Here is a 26,328-nt window from a genome sequence, read left to right on the forward strand (position 1 = left end):
AATTAAAATTAAAATTAAAATTAAAATTAAAATTAAAATTAAAATTAAAATTAAAATTAAAATTAAAATTAAAATTAAAATTAAAATTAAAATTAAAATTAAAATTAAAATTAAAAATTAAAATTACAAAATTTTTGAAGTATCAATACTTTTGATACTTCAGTCATTTGAGGTAATGTTTGTCTGAAATGTTTTTTAAATTTAAATTAAAAATTAAAATTCAATTGAGTCATTTGAGGTAATGTTTGTCTGAAATGTTTTTTAAAATTAAAATTAAAACTAAAAATTTTTTGAAGTATCAATACTTTTGATACTTCAGTCATTTGAGGTAATGTTTGTCTGAAATATTTTACAAAATTAAAATTAAAATTAAAATTAAAATTAAAATTAAAATTAAAATTAAAATTAAAATTAAAATTAAAATTAAAATTAAAATTAAAATTAAAATTAAAATTAAAATTAAAATTTCAGACAAACATTACCTCAAATGACTGAAGTATCAAAAGTATTGATATTTTAATTAAAGTATCGATTTTTAGACCCTGAAGAGCTGGTATTGTATATTTCAGTATCAATCCGCAAATGACATAATAGTGATAATGTTAGTTGAATACTTTGAATTGGGACACATTTTACTCAACATATTCAAGTTTCAAGTATTTTCAAGTCATCAGACTAACATCAAAGTCAAGTCCAGGAGTCATTGGTGTTAAAAGTCGAGTTGCAAGTCTTGGATGATATTGTCAAAATTATGACTCTAGTCCAAGTTGCATGGTCCTCAATATTTTTAGGAGGACATTGCGGTCAAATATGATATATTTGTGCATGAGACAACTTAATATTCTGAGATATTTATGAAGCTTCAGATGCCATTGACGCCATTTTTGTGTGCCAACAGGTGTTGAATCTCTTCCTGGCCTTGCTGCTTAGCTCGTTCAGCTCTGACAACCTTTCCGCTCCAGATGAGGACGGCGATTTGAATAACATCCAGATCGCCATCGCTCGCATCCACTCTGGTGTCTCTTGGCTTAGCAGAGGCATCGTAGACCTTTTCAACCACACTTTGAAATGCAGGCAAAAGAAAACCAAAGAAACCTGTAAAGCCGTCAAGATGGTTGGCAATCATCTGGACAGTAATGGTGGAATTTATGGACGTTATGGAGAGAAGTACATGATACCGGAAGAGGACAGCTACATGACCAACCCAAACCTGACCGTTATTGTTCCCATTGCGCCCGGAGAGTCTGATGTGGAGTTTATAGAAGAGGAGGAGATTTCCGAGTCATCAGAGGATGAAGACAACAAAGTAAGTTTGTCATCTTTTGGAGAAGATCACAAATGTGAGACAATGAAGGGGGCCCTAGAGAGAGAGAGAGAGAGAGAGAGACAGAGAGTGGTTCTCGTTCCGGTTCTCGTTCATTCACTAAAAAGATCTGTTCATTTTGGTCAATTCGGCCTGTGATGTCCCCCAGTGCATAGACCCGGTCATCCGTGTTGAGTCAGTCCGTTCACTCATGTTCACGTTCGTTACGACTCAACTGTGCAACAACACGTGATGACATATCTCGAAATCTGAAGTATTACGATAGCCCTCCAGATCCGAGCATCTCAGCTCCCTGGTCCGGTGTTACGACCCCCCCCCCCGTAATGGACACTGTGACCGCTGCACTCCGCACTATGGATGGATGGATAGATAGATGGATAGATACTAGATAGATGGATAGATACTAGATGGATGGATAGATGGATAGATGGATAGATGGATGGATGGATGGATGGATGGATGGATAGATACTAGATAGATGGATAGATACTAGATAGATGGATAGATAGATGGATGGATGGATGGATGGATGGATGGATGGATAGATACTAGATAGATGGATAGATACTAGATGGATGGATGGATGGATGGATGGATGGATGGATGGATACTAGATAGATGGATGGATGGATGCTAGATGGATGGATGGATAGATACTAGATGGATGGATGGATGGATGGATACTAGATAGATGGATACTAGATGGATGGATGGATGGATACTAGATGGATGCATGGATACTAGATGGATGGATGGATGGATGGATGGATACTAGATGGATGGATGGATGGATGGATACTAGATGGATGGATGGATGGATACTAGATGGATGGATGGATGGATGGATACTAGATGGATGGATGGATACTAGATGGATGGATGGATACTAGATGGATGGATGGATGGATGATACTAGATGGATGATAGATAGATACTAGATGGATGGATACTAGATGATGGATGGAAAGATGGAAAGATGGATGGATGGATAGATGGATAGATACTGGATAGATGGATGGATGGATGGATAGATACTAGATGGATGGATAGATGGATAGACACTGGATAGATGGATGGATGGATGGATAGATACTAGATGGATGGATAGATGATAGATACTGGATGGATGAATGGATGGATGGATACTAGATGGATGGATGGATGGATACTAGATGATGGATGGAAAGATGGAAAGATGGATGGATGGATAGATGGATAGATACTGGATAGATGGATGGATGGATGGATAGATACTAGATGGGTGGATAGATGGATAGATACTGGATGGATGGATAGATGGATAGATACTGGATAGATGGATGGATGGATGGATAGATACTAGATGGATGGATAGATGGATAGATACTGGATGGATGGATGGATGGATGGATAGATACTGGATAGATGGATGGAAAGATGGATGGCTGGATAGATGGATAGATACTGGATAGATGGATGGATGATGGATAGATACTAGATGGATGGATAGATGGATAGATACTGGATGGATGGATGGATGGATGGATACTGGATGGATGGATGGATACTAGATGGATGGATAGATGGATACTAGATGGATGGATAGATGGATGGATACTAGATGGATGGATGGAAAGATGGATGGATGGATGGATGGATAGATGGATAGATACTGGATGGATGGATAGATAGATACTAGATGGATGGATGGATACTAGATGGATGGGTGGATACTAGATGGATGGATGGATAGATGGATAGACACTAGATAGATGAATGGATAGATAGATGCATAGATACTAGATAGATGGATGGATACTAGATGGATAGATACTTGATAGATGGATGATAGATAGATGCATAGATACTAGATAGATGGATGGATGGATGGATGGATGGATGGATAGATAGATAGATAGATGCATGGATGATGGATGGATAGATGGATAGATGGATAGATAGATAGATAGATGGATGGATAGATGGATAGATGAATAGATGGATAGATGGATAGATGGATAGATGGATAGATGAATAGATGGATAGATGGATAGATGGATAGATGGATAGATGGATAGATGAATAGATGGATAGATGGATAGATGGATAGATGGGTTGAACCCACAGTCTGCTGATTTTATGTAAACAAACTCCATAATGGACTGTCCCTAATCAGTAGAACTGCAAAGCCTGTTAAACCAAGCATGCTGTACATACATAAACTCTAATCACGTTATTCAAGCATTTTCATTGTCAGGGTTCGCTGCAGTGACTCGGTAGCATGAATGGCTTATTTTTTACGCTCAATGCCTTTCCTAGGAACTGAACCTGTGCCCTCTGCCATGAAAGGCATGAAGCATGTATTACTACACCAGCAGGGATTACTTTATTCTCGCTATTCAATATCATTGAGGAGTGAGATACAATGTGAGTTTGACGGATGAGACAAGGAGGGATGGGGAGGACGTAGCATGTGGCTGCTCTGGGAAACATAATCTGTTAATCTGTACAGCAGACAAGGTGAATTCTGATGGAGATTTTCCATGCTCTGCTGTATTTTTCTTCATTTTTGTCCGTTTTATGTCATTCATAATCATTTAAGGTTGTTCAGTAATTCAATCTAAACTTTCACAAAAGTACAATGACATTATTTTACTTCGCAAACTAACTTTTTTAATTTACTAACCAAGTCACAAAACACTGCAGGTGTGTTTTGATATGTTTGTTGTCCACAAAAATACAAAATAAGATGATATCAAGTTTTTTGGCTACCAAATAAACCACTGTTATATATGTTAATGATAATAATAAATAATATTCATTCATTCATTTTCGACCGCTTATCCTCACAAGGGTTGCTGGAGCCTATCCCAGCTGTCTCAATTCAGTATTAATAAGGGAATATTTTCATAATTAGATCATAGAAAACCTGTTTAGTACACTAAGGTTTTTACCATTATTAGAGCCCTCAAGAAGGGAAATAACACCCCTATAGTCACCTTTACACTCCATGCATTTTTTACCGCTTATCCTCAAGAGGGTCGTGGGGAGTGCTGGAGCCTATCCCAGCTGTCTCAATTCAGTATTAATAAGGGAATATTTTCATAATTAGATCATAGAAAACCTGTTTAGTACAGTATGGTTTTTACCATTATTAGAGCCCTCTCAAAAGGAAATAACACCCCTATAGTCACTTTTACACTCCATCCATTTTGTACCACTTATCCTCACAAGGGTCATGGGGGGTGCTGGAGCCTATCCCAGCTGTCTTCGAGCAAGAGGGGGGGTACACCTTGGACTGGTGGCCAGCCAATCACAGGGCACATATAGACAAACAACCATTCACACTCACATTCATACCTATGGACAATTTGGAGTCGCTAATTAACCTAGCATGTTTTTGGAATGTGGGAGGAAACCGGAGTACCAGAAGAAAACCGGGGAAAACATGCAAACTCCACACAGAGAGGGTGGAATCGAACTCGGGTCTCCGAACTGTGTGGCCTGCGCACTAACCACTCGTCCAGATGATAATATGTTAAGAATAAATTCATACAATTCCTGGAACAAATTGAAGTTGTCAATGTTAATTCACTGTATTATGGAAAGCAGGAAGTGAACAAATGTAACAGTTACTGATTGTAAAAGTACCAGATGGAGGGGTAGGATTTAATAAGCTTTGCTTCTTCCTACTCCTTTTGGACATGTGAAACTGTGAACTGATTATGTAAACTAAAGTAAACTAAAGTAAACTAAAGTAAACTAAAGTAAACTAAAATAAAATAAAATAAAATAAAATAAAATAAAATAAAATAAAATAAAATAAAATAAAATAAAATAAAATAAAATAAAATAGGAAAGCAGGAAGTGAACAAATGTAACAGTTACTGATTGTAAAAGTGCCAGATGGAGGGGTAGGATTTAATAAGCTTTGCTTCTTCCTACTCCTTTTTGGACATGTGGAACTGTGAACTGATTATGTGATGCATTCAATTGTAATCTGATGCATGTTCAAATGAAATAAAACCATTACCATTACCATTACCAATGTTCTGATAGAGGTTAGGCCAGCAGAGAAGGCTTTGCTGGCCCTGACTGCACATAAATAGCGCATTAACATGTCCTTTCTGTCGCTCAGGAGAAGATTAGCCTATCAGAAGGCAGCACGGTGGATCTGAGGAAGCCTGGCGAGGAGATGGACAATTTATCGGAGCTGGCTGAAGAGTGTATGGAGCCGGAGGAATGCTTCCCGGAATGTACGTATGCCGATTTTCGGTTGACTCGGACACATCAACTGCGTCAAAATCAATACTCCTTTGCTCTCAGTTTGCTTGCGGCATTGCCAGTGCTGTGACATAGACATCAGCCAAGGTCTAGGCCAGGCCTGGTGGAGATTGAGAAAGACCTGCTACCAGATTGTGGAACACAGCTGGTTTGAGACCTTCATCATATTCATGATCCTGCTCAGCAGCGGAGCTCTGGTACAGCGGTGGAATCTTTTGTTCTAGATTGTTCCATGTTCCATCTTAAATATGGTGGTGTAGCCTAGCTTGACCGTGACTAGGACATGGCTCTCTCTCTCTCCTGCAGGCATTCGAGGATATCTACATCGAGAAGAGAAAAGTCATCAAAGTCATGTTGGAGTATTCAGACAAAGTCTTCTCCTACATCTTTGTTCTGGAGATGTTCCTCAAATGGATCGCGTATGGATTCAAGAAGTATTTCACCAACTACTGGTGCTGGCTTGACTTTCTCATCGTGGATGTAAGTACGCAAAGAACGCTGTGTGTGACCTTCAAGTACATACTTTGCAGAGAACATTTTTTGCAGCGGATTACTAAAAACAGCAGAGCACTCTTCATACAGAATAGATAGGATCTGATTAGCATTTTTGAGGATCTTTGACTCAGAGGAGCACTTCTGTCATACTGAGAATATTTAGGATCTTTCACTCTGTTTTTGTTTTGCGGCCAATCTTCAAAAAAAACAGTAGAGCGCTCTGTCATGGTGAGGATCTTTGACAAGGTTTTTTGCTGCAGGCACTTAAAAACAGCAGAGTTCTCCTGTTATATATAGAGGATCTTTGACTAGTGTTTTATGTAGTGTGTCTTTATAAACAGCAAAGTGCTCCTTTCATATTGAGGATCTTTGACTCAGAGGAGCACCTCTGTCATACTGAGAATATTTGCAGTAGGTCCTTAAAAACCGCAGAGTACTCCTATGATATATAGAGGATCTTTGACTAGTGTTTTGTTTTTTTTTTTTGCTGTATGTCTTTAAAAACAGCAAAGTGCTCCTGTCATATTGAGGATCTTTCACTTTTTTGTGGTCAGTCTTCAAAGAACAGCAGAGCGCTTTGTCATGGAGAGGATCTTTGACGAGCTTTTTTGCTGCAGGTCCTTAAAAACAGCAGAGTACTCCTATTATGTATAGAGGATCTTTGACTAGTGTTTTTTTTGTGATTAGTCTTCAAATAACAGCAGAGCTCTCTGTCATGGTGAGGATCTTTGACAAGTTTTTTTTACTGCAGGTCCTTAAAAACAGCAGAGTTCTCCCGTTATATATAGAGGATCTTTGACTAGTGTTTTTTTTTTTTTTTGCAGTATATCTGCAAAAAACAGCATAGTGATCCTGTCATATTGAGGATCTTTTTCTCTGTTTTTTGGGGGGTCAGTCTTCAAAAAACACCAGAGTGCTCTGTCATGGTGAGGATCTTTGACAAGCTTTTTTGCTGCAGGTCCTTAAAAACAGCAGAGTACTCCTATTATGTATAGAGGATCTTTGACTAGTGTTTTTTTTTGTGATTAGTCTTCAAATAACAGCAGAGCACTCTGTCATGGTGAGGATCTTTGACAAGCTTTTTTTTACTGCAGGTCCTTAAAAACAGCAAAGTTCTCCCGTTATATATAGAGGATCTTTGACTAGTGTTTTTTTTTTTTTTGCAGTATATCTGCAAAAAACAGCATAGTGATCCTGTCATATTGAGGATCTTTTTCTCTGTTTTTTGGGGGGTCAGTCTTCAAAAAACACCAGAGTGCTCTGTCATGGTGAGGATCTTTGACAAGCTTTTTTTACTGCAGGTCTTTAAAAACAGCAGAGTTCTCCCGTTATATATAGAGGATCTTTGACTAGTGTTTTTTTTTGCGATCAGTCTTCAAAAAACAGCAGAGCGCTCTGTTATGGTGAGGATCTTTGACAAGCTTTTTTGCTGCAGGTCCTTAAAAACAGCAATACTCCTATAGAGGATCTTTGACTAGTGTTTTATGCAGTATGTCTTTATAAACAGCAAAGTGCTCCTGTCATATTGAGGATCTTTCACTCTGATTTTTTTTTGTGGTCAGTTTTCAAAAAACAGCAGAGCGCTTTGTCATGGTGAGGATCTTTGACAAGTTTTTTGCTGCAGGTCCTTAAAAACAGTGGAGTACTCTTATTATATATAGAGGATCTTTGACTAGTGTTTTTTTTTTTTTTTGCTGTATGTTTTTATAAACAGCATAGTGCTCCTGTCATATTGAGGATCTCTCACTCTGGGTTTTTTTGCGGTCAGTCTTCAAAAAACAGAGTGCTCTGTCATGGTGAGGATCTTTGACAAACTTTTTTGCTGCAGGTGCTTAAAAAAAGTTCTCCTGTTGTATACAGTAGAGGATCTTTGACTAGTGTTCTTTGATTTTTGCAGTATGTTCTTCAAACAGCAGAGTGCTTCTGTCATACAGAGGAGCTTTGACCAGTGTTTTTGCTGTAGGTCCTCAAAAACAGTCAAGCTCCTGCCATAGAGGATCTTTGGACTCAGGGCGAGCAGGGCGCTTGTGTTTTATTAAGGATCTTGGACTAGATTTTTTTGTAGTTTTTTTAAAAAACAGCAGAGCACTTGTCATATTGAGGATCTTTGACAAGTGTGTTTGTGCTAGGTCCTTAAAAACAGCAGGGACGAGCTTTTATACAGTATGTTCTTACAACAGCAGAGTGCTCCTGTCATATGGGGGATCTTGGACTCGTGGTTTTAGCGGTCGGTCTTTAAAATTGGAATATTGCTGCAGTAATTTGAGCCGTGGTCTCGGTGTGCAGCGTGGATTTTAACCCTCCTCTTATGTTAGGGTCGGCAACGACCCGTTTTACATTTTAATGCATAAAAAAAAAATCACATAACATTTGTTTATTGCATCAATGACTTTTGACTTTGTCTGGAAACTCTATTTCAACAAAATAAAACCAAATATATTATTTTTACTACATTTTAAAATGGTCTGGTTGAAATTATGACCACTGTATTGTTAGGGTCGGTTTTGACCCGGTTATAATAATATGACGATAAAGTTTATGGCAAACACTGAAGGGAAAAAGTTTTCAGTTATAAGTATTCAGTTGAAAAATATTTCAGTTTATAAGTTGAAAACAATAACTTTTTCTACATTAATATATATGGGTCAAAATTGACCCGAACACCATAGATGTTTCTTTAGTGATTAATACTAAAATGAGAACATAAATAAAACGAATTGATTTAAGAGATATGTTCTATATCCCTCAGTAATAGCCAGGTAACAAAATAACATTTCATTTATTAATATGATTTTTTTTAGGTTAATTTTACCATTTTTGGAAATTTTAAATGGACTATTCCAAAGTAAAAATTGTCAACATTCGGGACATTTTGCCTTCCCATCATGCTGCGTGTTAGCATGCTAATGTTAGCATGTTGGCATTACTTGCATTTTCAGCTATTTTCATGGGTAGACATGTAAAAACGATCATGCATAATGTTACCATGATAACTTTAGCATGTTAGCATTGCTAGCATGTTAACATAGCATTAGCATAGTAGTAGTCTTATCCATTTCCATAAGTATAAAGCTATTTTAGGTGTAGGTATAGGTATTTTCACATGTATAAAGGCTTGACACTATTATGCTATGTGTTTGCATGCTAATGTTAGCATTGGAAGCTACTTCCCCATTTCTCAACCAGTTCAGTCCATTCCAAAGTAAAAAATTCTCAACATTCAGGACTTTTAGCCTTCCTGGTGCATTGTGCATTGTACATGTTACCATGATAACTTTAGCATGTTAGCATTGCTAGCATGCTAAAGTTAGCATAGTAGTATTCTTATCCATTTTCATAGGTATAAAGGTATTTTAGGTATAGGTATTTTCACATATATAAAGGCTTGACGCTATTATGTTATGTGTTAGCATATGCTAATGTTAGCCTGTTGGCATTACTTGTATTTTTAGCTATTTTCACATATATAAAGGCTTGACATTATTATGCTATGTGTTAGCATGCTAATGTTAGCATTGCTAGCTACTTCCCCATTTCTCAACCAGTTCAGACCATTCCAAAGTAAAAATTTTCAACATTCGGGACATTTAGCCTTCCCGGTACATTGCACTATCATGCTAGGTGTTAGCATGCTAATGTTAGCCTGTTGGCATTACTTGTATTTTTAGCTATTTTCGCATATATAAAGGCTTGACATTATTATGCTATGTGTTAGCATGCTAATGTTAGCATTGCTAGCTACTTCCCCATTTCTCAACCAGTTCAGACCATTCCAAAGTAAAAATTTTCAACATTCGGGACATTTAGCCTTCCCGGTACATTGCACTATCATGCTAGGTGTTAGCATGCTAATGTTAGCCTGTTGGCATTACTTGTATTTTTAGCTATTTTCATGGGTAGACACATAAAAACACTTAACACTCATGCTTAATGTTAGCATGATAACTTTAGCATGTTAGCTGATTTAATACATGGGTCAAAACCGACCCGTTAACATAAGAGATGATACCAGAAAGCTAACACAAGAGGAAGGTTAAAAAGAAAGAAATGCAAGCAAGCATGTAGCCAACCAAATCGCCCGAGGCGTGCAGTGCAGCCCGTGGCCTGACTTGACCTCTGATTTCACCTGCTGTTACACAGATTGCTACAGACCGCTCTATTGTTAGGGTAAGTTGTAATTAGCAGGTCCCAGGTGAGTATGATGAGCTCTGGGAATGAAACCTGCATCCGCATCACAAATGTGTTTCTTTTTCACAATTTGTTGTGATATCAAAAGCCACTGTCTTGCAATCGTGTTCTTCCTGCGTAATGCAGGGGTCTCAAACTCAATTTACCTGGGGGCCACTGGAGCTAGGGTCTGGGCCGCATCAGGTTTTCAAAAAAAACAAAAACGCATTTATTAAAAACAGAAAAATATACAAACTTTTTCAGTGCTTTGGTTCCAATTTTCTACAATAAAAGCTCTGATAAAACATTCCACTGTTTTTTTCTGCACAAAATAAGATGAAAAATAAATAAACAAATCAAGAATAAAGAAAATCAATCAATCAGTAATAAATAAATATAATAATAATAATAATAAAAACTTAAGAAACCACATATAGTTGGTGGGTAGACAAATTATTTTTTTCAGACTATAATTAACAAAGCATTATTAGAGCCCTGTAGACATGACAAAACACGACTATAGTCACATTTATACTCTTTTTATTTACAACATATTGCGCAACTGCAGGGTCTTGAGACACATGCTAACTCGCAAACTAGAGACCTAGCCACCTAAACGGTAGCCTTCAAGTTATTTCCTTTAAACTTAAATAGCCAAAAACTTACCACTTCCACACGGATAGGGAGGATAACTATTAACAGTTATTTAACCTTTAACATGAACATTAATTAAATGTAATAATTTTTTTCTGGGTACATGATACCATACAGCATCCATATCATAACATTAAACTTTCATATCAAAGCGGGGGCCTCAAACTAGTGTCCTGCGCGCCACATTTGGCCCGCGGGCCGCATGTTTGAGACCCCTGGCGTAACGCCTCTTAATGACCATCGGAAGACACTTTAAAAGACTTTGGTTTTTATATCAAGAACAAATGCATTGCCATATACTTTAAGGTTTATCTACAGAAGATCAGTTCATATTATTAATCCTGGTAAATGTTATTAGTGTGGATATTGCACAACGGATGTGTTTGATCTGAATTTGCTGTGTAAAAAGTTGAAAATTTCCTTCAATTTTTTTTTATTATGTTGTTATTTTTGCAGTCAAAGACTTCCTTTGCGTTATTTAGCTAATAACTTGAAGTATCTTCTTTAGATATGTTGGCCTAACACATGTGTAAATAAGACTTTTATAAAGAAATTCACACTATTGGGACGGCTAAATTATTTTAAAGAACCGATTGGCTGGAATTTGTGACAAAATTTGGCTTATTTTTTTTTTCAAACCTTCTTTATAAAACTCACTCTATTTGATATATATACATATTTGATATGTATATATAGTTGAGTATGCATGCATGGACACATGGTGTACATGTGTGCAGACTTGTCTGTGTTTTGTCATGAGTGTGTGATTGGCATCCTTCCATTTTTTTTTCCATTGACAGGGTCATTCAACAGCGGAATGTCATTTTGTTTTGTCTGTTTTGGATGTAGAATAGAGTGGAAGTGTAAAAGTTCCAAAAGATTATAACCAACCAAATCAAATCTAAACTTTTTTTTTTCCTAACTGTGGAATGTCCCAATTCATATAGCAAATTTAATTTCTTGCTCTTGTTATGTTTTTGTTAGCAAAATTCCTTAATACCCGATATGTAGTCTTTGGCTGAGACCTCTAAGGAAATGGATACTTTTTTGTGCGTACAGCTCAACTTTGTGAACTTTAACCTCTTTCAATTTCCATTCTAGGTGTCCCTGATAAGCCTGGTGGCAAACTCTTTGGGATATTCCGACTTTGCTGCCATCAAGTCCCTGAGGACGCTCCGTGCTTTGCGGCCTCTCAGAGCGCTGTCCAGATTTGAGGGCATGCGGGTGAGAACGAAAACAAAAAATAGAATAATCATAAAATATGCTCGTTCTTCCTGCCGTTTATTAATGATAACCACCACCTTGCATTGTTGACATGATTTATCAACTTTGCTTAAATATGTTACTTCTATATTGTTCATAGTTACCTTGTTTTTAGCGCGGAGGTTATGTTTATCTGTCTGTGTTCAAAATAACTTAAGAACTTCTGAATGGATTTTAATGACATTTTCAGGATTTGTTGGAAATTGGTTATTTTGGGGGTGATCCAAAATCCGGAACGCAAAATTCCCCTGCTCTGAAGAGCTCCAAGCTACTTCCACATTTCTCAGACTGACTCAGACTATTCCAAAGTAAAAATTCTCAACATTCCGGACATTTCGCCTTTCCATCATGCTGAGTGTTAGCATGCTAATGTTAGCATGTTTGCATTACTTGTATTTTAAGCTATTTTCATGGGTAGACAAATAAAAACACTTAACATTTAACATGTTACCATGTTAACTTTAGCATATTAGCATTGCTAGCATGCTAACATAGCATTAGCATAGTAGTATTCTTATCCATTTTCTTGGGTATAAAGGTATTTTAGGTATGGTATTTTCACATATATAAAGGCTTGACACTATTATTCTGTGTGTTAGCATGCTAATGTTAGCATGTTGGCATTACTTGCATTTTTAGCTATTTTCATGGGTAGACACATAAAAACACTTAACACTCATGCTTAATGTTAGCATGATAACTTTAGCATGTTAGCATTGCTAGCATGCTAACATAGCATAGTAGTATTTTATCCATTTTCATAGGTATAAAGGCTTGACACTATTATGCGATGTGTTTGCATTCTTTTGTTAGCATTGCTAGCTACTTCCCCATTTCTCAACCCGTTCAGACCATTCCAAAGTAAAAATTTTCAACATTCGGGACATTTAGCCTTCCCGGTACATTGCACTATCATGCTTTGTGTTAGCATGCTAATGTTAGCATGTTGGCATTACTTGCATTTTTAGCTATTTTCATGGGTAGACACATAAAAACACTTAACACTCATGCTTAATGTTACCATGATAACTTTAGCATGTTAGCATTGATAGCATAGCATTAGCATAGTAGTATTTTTTATCCATTTTCATAGGTATAAAGGTATTTTAGATATGGGTGTTTTCACATATATAAAGGCTTGGCACTATTATGCTATGTGTTAGCATGCTAATATTAGCATTGCTAGCATTTCTCAACCAGTTCAGACCGTTCCAAAAATTCTTTCTTGAGGAACTCCCTGAACTTCGAACAATGGAACAATGTAAATAAACAACGACTTCCTGTATCAGTATCTTACTGTTTCCTCTGTGCCGCTCACCAGGTGGTCGTGAACGCTCTCATTGGAGCCATCCCCTCCATCATGAACGTGCTGCTGGTGTGTCTCATCTTCTGGCTCATCTTCAGCATCATGGGAGTCAACCTGTTTGCGGGCAAGTTCGGGAAGTGCGTGAACAGAACGGGCTTCATTCACAGTTTCTTGGTCGTCAACAACAAATCCGATTGCCTGGCCATGAATGACACCCAGTACTACTGGACAAAGGTGAAGGTCAACTTTGACAACGTGGGACTGGGCTACCTTTCCCTTCTTCAAGTGGTAGGCTTCTTCCGCTTCTGTAACGTTGCCATGTTGTGCCGTTTTATGGACATAAATCATAACGATGGTTTATTACAGGCTACGTTTAAAGGCTGGATGGAAATAATGCACGCAGCGGTTGATTCACGAGGAGTAAGTATGCAGACGACGTCATGAATACGTTGATGCAACCATTTCACTCGTTGCGTTTGTGGTTTTTCAGGTGGAGGAGCAACCCATCAGAGAAATCAACCTCTACATGTACCTTTACTTTGTTGTCTTCATCATATTCGGCTCCTTCTTCACGCTCAACCTCTTCATCGGCGTCATTATTGACAATTTCAATCAGCAGAAAAGAAAGATGAGTATAGTTTTGAAAATCCTTGTCACATATCACATAGTGTTTTATTCATTACTATGTCACCTGGTGGGCTGGTTTTAAATAAAGTTTTTTTTCGTTTTCAGTGGATAAGCCCTGAATGTTGCGACTTATACAGTGATGCTATAGCTAAAAGATCAGTGCCGATTCAGCAAGTAGTGAATTGGATGAGTGGATGGATGACACTAATATCACGTTTTGCAGTATAAAGTATCGATCATCTTTTGATCTGACAAATCTTAAGTAAGTTTGATCAAGTGTAGAATTACTACCAGAAATTACGGTAATTGACTGGTTCTGAAGTACAGCAGTTTTGGGACTTAGCCACATTGTACTGTATCAGTACAATGCTGTATGATAACATCAAAATAAACAAAAACAACACATAATGACAATTCATATTTAGAGGTACTAGTGTTTATTTGGGCGGTACGGTGGTCGAGTGGTTAGCGCGCAGACCTCACAGCGAGGAGACCTGGGTTCAATTCCACCCTCGGCCATCTCTGTGTGGAGTTTGCATGTTCTCCCTGTGCATCCGTGCACTCCTACATTCCAAAAACATGCTAGGTTAATTAGCGACTCCAAATTGTCCATAGGTATGAATGTGAGTGTGAATGGTTGTTTGTCTATATGCGCCCTGTGATTGGCTGGTCACCAGTCCAGGGTGTACCCTGCCTCTCGCCCAAAGACAGCTGGGATAGGCTCCAGCACCCCCCCCCCGACCCTTGTGAGGAAAAACGGTAGAAAATTAATTAATTAATGAATGATCTGACAAATCTTAAGTAAGTTTGATCAAGTGTAGAATTACTACCAGAAATTACGGTAATTGACTGGTTCTGAAGTACAGCAGTTCTGGGACTTAGCCACATTGTACTGCATCAGGATAGAGTATGAATATTCTGTATGATAACATCAAAATAAACCAAAACAACACATAATGACAATTCATATTCAGAGGTACTAGTATTTATTTGAATTATTTATTTGAAATGTTCGATGTTCTGAAATATAATGTCAGGTATTTCTGACTATACTTAGGTGGACAGGATATTTTCATGACTGAAGAACAGAAGAAATATTACAACGCCATGAAGAAGCTCGGAAGTAAAAAGCCCCAAAAGCCAATACCAAGACCTGCGGTAATTAGTTACAGTTTCTTTATTTGTGTGTGGGTTGATTTTTAACATTCCTTCTAGAGCAGAAAATTAATGGGTGAATAATTAATAATAAACAGTAATTTCATAAAGTCAAAATTTTAAGAGAAAAATATCTGATTCTAATGAGTAATCTTATGAAGGGAAAAAGCAATTTTCATAGCAGATAATTGGAATATTAAATAAAATAATAATGACATAATGTCATTATTATTATTGTTATAATAATATAACAACAATAATTATTATTATTATTATTTATTATATAAAATAATTATATAAATATAATTATATAATAATTATTATTATTTACTTCTTATTATTATAACTACACATAATAATAACAATACTACTACTACTACTAATAATAATAATTATTATTTATTATATAATATAATTATATAATAATTATTATTATATATATTATAATTATGATAATAGGGAGAAAAGGAATAAATTATTTCACATCACTAAAGAACTATTAGAATATCCACATAAATATATTTCTTACATTACGGCAATAGTTTACCTTCATGGCCATCTTTTTTTTATAGTGATTTTATTTTTTAGGACTTTTCCAATGTCAACGTCCTGGTTTAATAAATATTTGTTTCCTATTGTGGCCTATTCAAGAGGGAGGGGCTAAGGATACATGGCCACCTTTCCCGGCTTTGAGAAACAGGGAGTAGAGCGGCCTCTGCTGGCTGCCGCCATATTGCAGCATAACAAAGCATGACGTTCATTTTAATGCTGAACGAATAAACGTACAATCTAAAAAAAAAAAAAACAATCTCTGTTTCCCATTTTGTAATTTTTTTTCATTCCTGAAATATTTACATTTTAACATCAAAGCTGATTAGACTATAGAAGGAATATGGTTGTGACACTCTGCCAGTGTCAATAACAGCTTAGCATTGTTATGTCACCCTTAATGGGTACTTTATTTAGGTGTAAGGTTGACTATAGGGGTGTTATTTCATGTCTAGAGAGTTCTAATAATGTTGAAAAATGTACTTGGAAAATTTTATCTGATGTAACCACAAAAATATTCCATTTATGCGTCTCTGCCAGTGTCAATAACAGCTGAGCATTGTTATGTCACCCTTAATGGGTACTATCTTTGGGTGTAAAGTTGACTATAGGGGTGTTATTTCATGTCTAGAGAGCTCTAATCATGTTAAAAAAAATTACTCAGAAGGTCATTGAGAAGGTTTTCTCTGATGTAACCACAACAAAAATATTCCATTTATGCAACTTTACATTTATATTTGGGTGTAAAGTTGACTATAGGGGTGTTATTTCATGTCTAGAGGGCTCTAATAATGTTTAAAAATGTACTTAGAAGGTCATTGATAAGGTTTTCTCTGATGTAACCACAAAAATATTCCATTTATGCAACTTTACATTTATTTTTGGGTCTAAAGTTGACTATAGGGGTGTTATTTCATGTCTAGGGAGCTCTAATCATGTTGAAAAAAATGTACTTAGACTGTCATTGAGGAGGTTTTCTCTGATGTAACCACAAAAATATTCCATTTATACAACTTTACATTAATATTTGCGTGTAAAGTTGACTATAGGGGTGTTATTTCATGTCTAGAGGGCTCTAATCATGTTTTAAAAAATTACTTAGAAGGTCATTGAGAAGGTTTTCTCTGATGTAACCACAAAAATATTCCATTTATACAACTTTACATTTATATTTGCGTGTAAAGTTGACTATAGGGGTATTATTTCATGTCTAGAGGGCTCTAATCATGTTGAAAAATTTACTCAGAAAGTCATTGAGAAGGTTTTCTCTGATGTAACCACAAAAATATTCCATTTATGCAACTTTACATTTATATTTGGGTCTAAAGTTGGCTATAGGGGTGTTATTTCATGTCTAGAGGGCTCTAATAATGTTTGAAAAATGTACTCAGAAGGTCATTGAGAGGGTTTTCTCTGATGTAACCACAAAAATATTCCATTTATGCAAGTTTACATTTATATTTGGGTGTAAAGTTGACTATAGGGGTGTTATGTCATGTCTAGAGAGCTCTAATCATGTTGAAAAATGTACATAGAAGGTTTTATCTGATGTAACCACAAAAATATTCCATTTATGCAACTTTACATGTATATTTGGGTGTAAAGTTGACTATAGGGGTGTTATTTCATGTGTAGAGGGCTCTAATAATGTTTTCAAAATGTACTTAGAAGGTCATTGAGAAGGTTTTCTCTGATGTAATATTCCATTCATGCAACTTTACATATATATTTGGGTGTAAAGTTGACTATAGGGGTGTTATGTCATGTCTAGAGAGCTCTAATCATGTTAAAAAATGTACTTAGAAGGTCATTGAGAAGGTTTTCTCTGATCTAACCACAAAAATATTCAATTTATGCAACTTTACATTTATATTTGGGTGTAAATTTGACTATAGGGGTGTTATTTCAAGTCTAGAGAGCTCTAATCATGTTGAAAATGCGCTTAGAAGGTCATTGAGAAAGTTTTCTCTGATGTAACCACAAAAATATTTAATTTATGCAACTTTACATTTATATTTGGGTGTAAAGTTGACTATAGGGGTGTTATGTCATGTCTAGAGAGTTCTGATCATGTTTAAAAATTTACATAGAAGGTTTTCTCTGATGTAACCACAAAAATATTCCATTTATGCAACTTTACATTTATATTTGGGTGTAAAGTTGACTATAGGGGTGTTATTTCATGTCTAGAGAGCTCTAACCATGTTAAAAAATTTACTCAGAAGGTCATTGAGAAGGTTTTCTCTGATGTAACCACAAAAATATTCCATTTATGCAACTTTACATGTATATTTGGGTGTAAAGTTGACTATAGGGGTGTTATGTCATGTCTAGAGAGCTCTAACCATGTTAAAAAATGTACTTAGAAGGTCGTTGAGAAGGTTTTCTCTGATGTAACCACAAAAATATTCCATTTATGCAACTTTACATATATATTTGGGTGTAAAGTTGACTATAGGGGTGTTATTTCACGTATAGAGGGCTCTAATCATGTTGAAAATGTGCTTAGAAGGTCATTGAGAAGGTTTTCTCTGATCTAACCACTAAAATATTCCATTTTTGCATCTCTGCCGGTGTGAATAACAGCTAAACATCGCTATGTCTGCACCCTTAGAACATCCTCCAAGCCTTCTTCTTCGACCTGGTGTCAAAGCAAGCCTTCGACATCATCATCATGATGCTCATCATCGTCAACATGCTGACGATGATGGTGGAAACGGACGAGCAGTCGGAGCGCATGGAGTCCATCCTCAACAAGATCAACCTGGTCTTCATCGTCATCTTCACAACCGAATGCCTCATCAAGATCTTCGCCCTCCGCTGTTACTTCTTCACCGTGGCGTGGAACATCTTCGACTTTGTCGTGATCATACTCTCCATCGTTGGTAGGTTGGATATGATTTAAAAATTAAATTCAAAATGTGGATGTTGCATTTGAGATAAATGTGCTTGGCCCGATTCTCGTTACAGGGATCGTTCTCGCTGACATCATTGAGAAGTATTTCGTATCTCCAACGCTTTTCCGAGTTATCCGCCTGGCAAGGATAGGACGCGTGCTTCGACTTATACGTGCAGCCAAAGGAATACGGACTTTACTGTTTGCCTTAATGATGTCCATGCCAGCGCTCTTCAACATCGGACTCTTACTCTTCCTCGTCATGTTCATCTACGCCATCTTCGGCATGGCGAACTTCGCCTACGTGAAAAAACAAGACGGGATCGACGACATGTTTAATTTTGAGACCTTCGGGAATAGTATGATCTGCCTTTTCCAGATCAGTACCTCAGCAGGCTGGGATAACCTCCTGAGTCCGATCATGTCCAGTTCTCCGGATGAGTGTGACGGGAATTTTATCAATACCGGAACAAATACTCGAGGTAACTGTGGCAGCCCTTCGGTGGGAATCGCTTTTTTTGTTAGCTACATTATTATCTCCTTCCTCATCGTGGTCAACATGTACATAGCCATCATTTTGGAGAACTTCAGCGTCGCAACGGAGGAGAGTACGGATCCGCTGAGCGAGGATGACTTTGAGATGTTCTACGAAGTTTGGGAGAAGTTTGATTCCGAGGCGACGCAATTCATCGAGTTCTCCATGTTGTCAAACTTCGCTGACACGCTGTCGGAACCTCTTCGTATAGCCAAGCCCAATAAGATCAAACTGATCTCCATGGACCTCCCCATGGTCAGCGGAGATAGAATCCACTGCTTGGATATTTTGTTTGCCTTCACAAAACGCGTCCTGGGCGAGTCGGGCGAAATGGACGCGCTCAAGCAGCAAATGGAGGAGAAGTTCATGACCACGAATCCCTCCAAGATCTCCCACGAGCCCATCACGTCCACGCTGAGACACAAACTGGAGGAGGTGTCGGCTGTTATTATTCAGAGATGTTACAGGAGGCACCTCGTTCGCCGACAGATGAAACAGGCGTCTTACCTCTACAGGCAAATCAACTACGAGACTGTCGTGGATGTCGCCAACGCACCGGAGACGGAGGGGCTCATAGCGTCCATGATACAGCACTACGGACCTACGGGGGAGGAATTCCTGGAGACCACTGAGGAGACCACGCTTATGTCCTCACCACCTTCTTATGACAGTGTAACCAGGGCGGCCAATGACCTCTCTGAGTTCATTCGATTAATATCCAGAGATTCTGAACTCGGGGATCCTCATGATAAATATGAGGAAACCTTTCTTTGAGATTGCGTGGAAGCGTCTTTGTTTCTATTTATATGTTTCAATCAAGTCATGGTCAAAGAGAGCAGCGACCCGTACGGATGATGAGGGCTTCAAAATAAACACAATTCAAATGCTAATACAATACAATGCTAATATGCTAAGATTCTTGTTCAGAATTTTAAAACCAGTTGAAAAATTGCACTGTTTTATAATTGACAGCTAGGAGACCCGGGTTCGATTCCACCCTCTGCAATCTCTGTGTGGAGTTTTGTTTTCTCCGGGTACTCCGGTTTCCTCCCACATTCCAAAAACATGCTAGGTTAATTAGCGACCCCAAATTGTCCATAGGTATGAATGTGAGTGTGAATGGTTGTTTGTCTATATGTTCAAGGTGTACCCCGCCTCTCGCCCCAAGACAGCTGGGATAGGCTCCAGCACCCCCCCCCTGTGACCCTTGTGAGGAAAAGCGGTAGAAAATGAATGAATGAATGAATGATCTGACAAATCTTAAGTAAGTTTGATCAAGTGTAGAATTACACTTGATTGGCTGGCCACCAGTCCAGGGTGTACCCCGCCTCTCGCCCGAATACAGCTGGGATAGGCTCCAGCACCCCCGGTAGAAGCGGTAGAAAATGAATGAATGAATGAAAAATTGCAAGAATTTCTATTACATTGTTTTATAATTGACAGCTCGGAGACCCGAGTTCGATTCCACCCTCGGCCATCTCTGTGTGGAGTTTGCATGTTCTCCACGTGCATGCGTGGGTTTTCTCCGGGTACTCCGGTTTCATCCCACATTCCAAAAACATGCTAGGTTAATTAGCGACTCCAAATTGTCCATAGGTATGAATGTGAGTGTGAATGGTTGTTTGTCTATATGTTCAAGGTGTACCCCGCCTCTCGCCCCAAGACAGCTGGGATAGGCTCCAGCCCCCCCCCCCCCGTGACCCTTGTGAGGAAAAGCGGTAGAAAATGAATGAATGTATGATCTGACAAATCTTACGTAAGTTTGATCAAGTGTAGAATTACACTTGATTGGCTGGCCACCAGTCCAGGGTGTACCCCGCCTCTCGCCCGAAGACAGCTGGGATAGGCTCCAGCACCCCCGCGACCCTTGTGAGGAAAAGCGGTAGAAAATGAATGAATGAATGAAAAATTGCAAGAATTTCTATTGCATTGTTTTATAATTGACAGCTCGGAGACCCGAGTTCGATTCCACCCTCGGCCATCTCTGTGTGGAGTTTGCATGTTCTCCGCGTGCATGCGTGGGTTTTCTTCGACATTTCTCCCACATTCCAAAAACATGCTAGGTTAATTAGCGACTCCAAATTGTCCATAGGTATGAATGTGAGTGTGAATGGTTGTTTGTCTATATGTGCCCTGTGATTGGCTGGCCACCAGTCCAGGGTGTACCCCGTCTCTCGTCCAAAAGACAGCTGGGATAGGCTCCAGCACCCCCCTGCGACCCTTGTGAGGAAAAGCGGTAGAAAATGAATGAATGAATGTTTTATAATTGACAGCCAGGAGACCCGAGTTTGATTCCACCCTCGGCCATCTCTGTGTGGAGTTTGCATGTCCACATCCGTGCATGCGTGGGTTTTCTCCGGGTACTCCGCTTTCCTCCCACATTCCAAAAACATGCTAGGTTAATTAGCGACTCCAAATTGTCCATAGGTATGAATGTGAGTGTGAATGGTTGTTTGTCTATATATGTATTTTTAAAAGTGCTATACAAATAAAATGTATTATTATTATTATTATAGGCTGTTCACACACTAAGTCCATAGCCCAGAAATACCTGAAACCCCACAAACGTAGAAATCCATTCATTCATTTTCTACCGCTTATCCTCATGAGGGTCGCGGGGGTGCTGGAGCCTATCCCAGCTGTCTTCGGGCAAGAGGCGGGGTACACCCTGGACTGGTGGCCAGCCAATCACAGGGCACATATAGACAAACAACCATTCACACTCACATTCATACCTATGGACAATTTGGAGTCGCTAATTAACCTAGCATGTTTTTGGAATGTGGGAGGAAACCGGAGAAAACCCACGCATGCACATGGCCAATGGTGGGATTGAACTCGGGTCTCCTAGCTGTGAGGTCTGCGTGCTAACCACTTGCCCACCGTGCAGCCCAAATAATATACAATTTATCTTTTTTTTGCATAATTTCTGTGTGTATTTCTTTACATTGCATCCTTGCAAACAAAGTTATTGAATATATATGTAGCTAATTGTCAATAATTCATAATATTAAAATCTACACGTGGGTGTTGACAGCATTGCACCGGGGGCCTAATCCTGATTCATGACATACACTATAGAAGAGAAATTAATTTGTATTTTTTTCCCCCTAGCAATGTACTAATAATTATTAGCAGTACTAATAATTGCTGAACGATGTGCCTGATTTTCACTGTTGAGTGCACAATTCTCTCAATCTCTTTGGACCATGTCATTGACTGATGGATGCGGGTTTGAGGGAGCATACAGAAGCAAAAGAGCTAATTTTGTAATTAATGCACAAAAAAACATAGCGGCTGTATACATGTAAAACACATTTTTATGATTTTTTGTAATGTATATTTATATGTATTTATAAAGAAAGACATGCATGGCAGCCATATGAGAAGCTGAAATGAAGTACATATATTGTGTTCACTTTTCTATAAATATATATATATATATATATATAGACTTTCCTTGAGAACCTGATTGTCTCTAAATGTAATAAAATAAATATCTTTTCCATTTTGGTGAGTTTTCCAGCTCTCGCTACGAGGAAAGGAACGGAGTGAAACATTTTTTTAAAGACAATTTACATGAAAATGATGTTTTTCTCTGATTTTCTCAGTTCTCGTATTTGACCTCATTACGAGGCTGGCAAATCTGAGAGCAAAAAAAAAAAAAAAAACAAGCCAGATGTGCACAAGCCTTTGAATCCATGGCTTTCGGTCCGTGTGAGTGTATTGCCCTTTAAAGCTTGAATATGTTTATAATACCATTTATAATGCAGTACTATTGCCATTGCTGAAAGGATCTGTGGTAATTATAGGGAATATATATCACACTTAGGTTAAATGTGTGCTATTATATTCAAATTACCACTGAAAATGTGAACAAAAGTACTAATAATGATAAAAAAATGTCCCACATATCATGAATTTGGCAATGAATTGCGAGCAGATAGCGCCAAATCTAAATATATATATATTTTTTAAAAAGATAGCGCCAAAGCTCTTTATGGTGGTCCACTAGTGACTTTTTAGTTTTATTACTGCCACAGAAAGATTTGGTGCCATCTTTTTTTAGTATTTAGATTTGGCGCTATCTGTTTTCTGTAGTGTTCTTCCCGGACCGCCACAGAAAAATTTTTATTTTTATTTTTAGATTTGGGACAAAAGAGTATAAGCACTGAATCTTTATGTGGTCGTCTGAAAGATTTGGCACGATCTTTTTTCAAAATTTTTATTTGGTGCTATCTGTTTTTTGTTAACAGCTTTTCTGCTTTCTGTTGTGTTCTTCCTGGACCGCCACAGAGAAATTTGGATTTGTATTTTTAGATTTGGGACAACAGTACTGAATCTTTATGTGGTGGTCTGAAAGATTTGGTGCGATCTTTTTTCAAAATTTTGATTTGGCGCTGTCTGCTCGCGACTGTTCATAACGATGTATATGATAATAGTTATAACAAAATGACCGATAGAAGAAACACAAATAACAAAAGCAGATGGAACCGAAGCTTAAAAAAAGAAAGACAGCGCCAAATCTAAATATATATATTTTTAAAAAGATAGCACCAAAGCTCTTTGTGGTGGTCCACTAGTGACTTTTTAGTTTTATTACTGCCACCGAAAGATTTGGTGCTATCTTTTTTTAGCGTTTAGATTTGGCGCTATCTGTTTTTGTTAACAGCTTTTCTGCTTTCTGGCGTGTTCTTCCTGGACCGCCACAGAGAAATTTGGATTTTTATTTTCAGATTTGGGACAAAAGAATATAAGCACTGAATCTTTACGTGGTGGTCTGAAAGATTTGGCACAATCTTTTTTCAAAATTTTGATTTGGCGCTATCTGTTTTTTACCAGCTTTTCAGCTTTCTGTCGTGTTCTTCCCGGACCGCCACAGAGAAATTTGGATTTTTTTTTTTAGATTTGGGACAAAAGTACTGAATCTTTATGTAGTAGTCTGAAAGATTTGGCCCGATCTTTTTTCAAAATTTTGATTTGGTGCTATCTGTTTTTTGTTAACAGCTTTTCTGCTTTCTGTCGTGTTCTTCCTGGACCGCCACAGAGAAATTTGGATTTTTATTTTTAGATTTGGGACAAAACAATATAAGCACTGAATCTTTCTTTATGTGGTCATCTGAAAGATTTGGTACGATCTATTTTCAAATTTTTGATTTGCCGCTATCTGTTTTTTGTTAACAGCTTTTCTGTTTTCTGTAGTGTTCTTCCTGGACCGCCACAGAGAAATTTGGATTTTTATTTTTAGATTTGGGACTAAAGCACTGAAAGAGCAACGAAAGATAGAAGAAACACAAATAACAAAAGCAGATGGCGCCACAGCTGAAAAAAGAGAGATAGCGCCAAATCTAAATAAAATAATAAAAAATCAAAAAATATATATTTTTTTTATTAAAAAAATTAAAATAAAATAAAAAATGTAAAAATAATTATTTTTATTTTGATTTACCGCTATCTGTGGGGTTTTTTTTTTAGATTTGGCGCTTTAAAAAAAAAGATTGCGGCAAATCTTTATGTGGTGGTCAGAAAGATTTGGCACTATCTTGTCTTTAATTTAGATTTGCCGCTTTTTGCTTTCTATTGTTTTGTTATAATTATTATTATACATAATTCTGAGCAATTGTGAACAAATCTTTCAATCCACCATCTACTAATCATTAACAAACCCGTTATAAAAATGTACAATAATTAGAGAGACTCTTTTCAGACAGATACTGATCATTTTTTTGCTTTTCAATTCTGATATGATACTGATAACCAATAACTTTTTTATATATATACTTTTCAAATTTAGATTTAACTGTAGTTTGTGCACACCTGGAGGTAAGAATATTTGACCTGTTGATTTGTCCTAATCAAATATCACGACATTACTACTACCACATCACTACTATCAGGAGAACCAGAGCATAGGGCAGAGGGAGGCACCTGCTGTGGCCCAGCAAGGTGCACTATATTCGGGCACATGGACCGAGCAACTGGTGTGATGTCATGGAGGTCTCTGGCAAAAGTTTAGCACTTTTGTCATATATTGTGTTCGCAATGGTTTAGTCACATGATACTATGGGTTCCTAGTACAACCGTTAGTTTCGTAATACAATAACGAAAAACTTGTAATTTTTTTCACAACTTTGCAAGTAGTTTCTGTCTTATGTCTAAATTACCGACAACATTTTTTGATTTGGGAAAAAAAAAAAACATCACCAAGGGTGCCAATTTGGATTCAGCCTCAAAGAGATTTCCTCTCTCTGGTTGTCAGGGTGGTCAAATCCAACTCTGACCAGCTGGGATGGAGGGATAATCTGTGTGTAAAAAAAAATAAAAAAAAAACACAACACACACACACACACACTTTTTTAATTACACACTCACATGCACACAAATGCAAATACTCTCTCTTGTCTCTATTGCACAGAAATACAAACGTACTAAACTATACTATACTTCACTATTGTGCCATTTATCCTTTCTAGATGCTTGTTTTCCTTTGATTTTCAAGTAAAATGCTGGAAAAATTGCACTTAAATGAAGGTAGCTTGGTAATTGATCTGTGTTTGAGCCATTTTAGACATGTGGTAGAGATTAAAGCTTCCCAGAAGGAAACTTTTTTTTTTCTAGAAGATTAAAAATGCACTATATCTAATTACAAACACCATCATCACGCAGTTATGGACGGCAATGTCAATTTTGATACAAACCCTGATATTTTGTGCATTTTATGCATATTATTGTAATATTTTTAGTATGATCGTTGATCTTTGCTGCTATTTTTTTAAATTGTCAAAATATTTTTAAAAGTTATTCTTAAATAATCCCCTGATATTTTGTGCATTTTATGCATATTATTTTAATATTATTAGTATGATCGTTGATCTTTGCCATATTTGTAATTTGTACAAATTTGTAACTGCTACATCTTAGATAAAAAAAATAAAGCACAATAATATTTTTAATATTTTTATTTTTAAAAAAATGATTGTCTTGATACAGTGTGATGATGTCCGTAATGTAAGAAGCACCAGAATGTGCAAAACAACACTTAAAACTGCTCAGGTGGGCGGTTATGGTGATTCGCAGGCACGGTCTAAATTCGG

General features: G+C 37.3%; 1 protein-coding gene across 1 annotated transcript in view; it reads left to right on the plus strand.

The window, feature by feature from the left end:
* LOC131125718 (sodium channel protein type 2 subunit alpha-like) overlaps window positions 1–21,089 on the plus strand; it is a 61,412-nt gene extending 40,323 nt beyond the window's left edge. The window contains exons 17-27 of the mRNA XM_078791391.1: window positions 899–1,306; window positions 5,442–5,559; window positions 5,630–5,784; window positions 5,894–6,067; window positions 12,005–12,127; window positions 13,488–13,760; window positions 13,839–13,892; window positions 13,963–14,104; window positions 15,157–15,257; window positions 18,418–18,688; window positions 18,774–21,089. Of these exons, the coding sequence (XP_078647517.1) occupies window positions 899–1,306; window positions 5,442–5,559; window positions 5,630–5,784; window positions 5,894–6,067; window positions 12,005–12,127; window positions 13,488–13,760; window positions 13,839–13,892; window positions 13,963–14,104; window positions 15,157–15,257; window positions 18,418–18,688; window positions 18,774–20,008 (3,054 nt within the window). The 3' untranslated portion in view covers window positions 20,009–21,089. The remainder of the gene's footprint in view (window positions 1–898; window positions 1,307–5,441; window positions 5,560–5,629; window positions 5,785–5,893; window positions 6,068–12,004; window positions 12,128–13,487; window positions 13,761–13,838; window positions 13,893–13,962; window positions 14,105–15,156; window positions 15,258–18,417; window positions 18,689–18,773) is intronic.
* The last annotated feature ends 5,239 nt before the right edge of the window (window positions 21,090–26,328 follow it).

This window comes from Doryrhamphus excisus, linkage group LG6, assembly GCF_037039965.1.
Source record: "Doryrhamphus excisus strain RoL-2023G ecotype Guam linkage group LG6, RoL_Dexc_Guam_v1.1, whole genome shotgun sequence".
NCBI lineage: Eukaryota > Metazoa > Chordata > Actinopteri > Syngnathiformes > Syngnathidae > Doryrhamphus > Doryrhamphus excisus.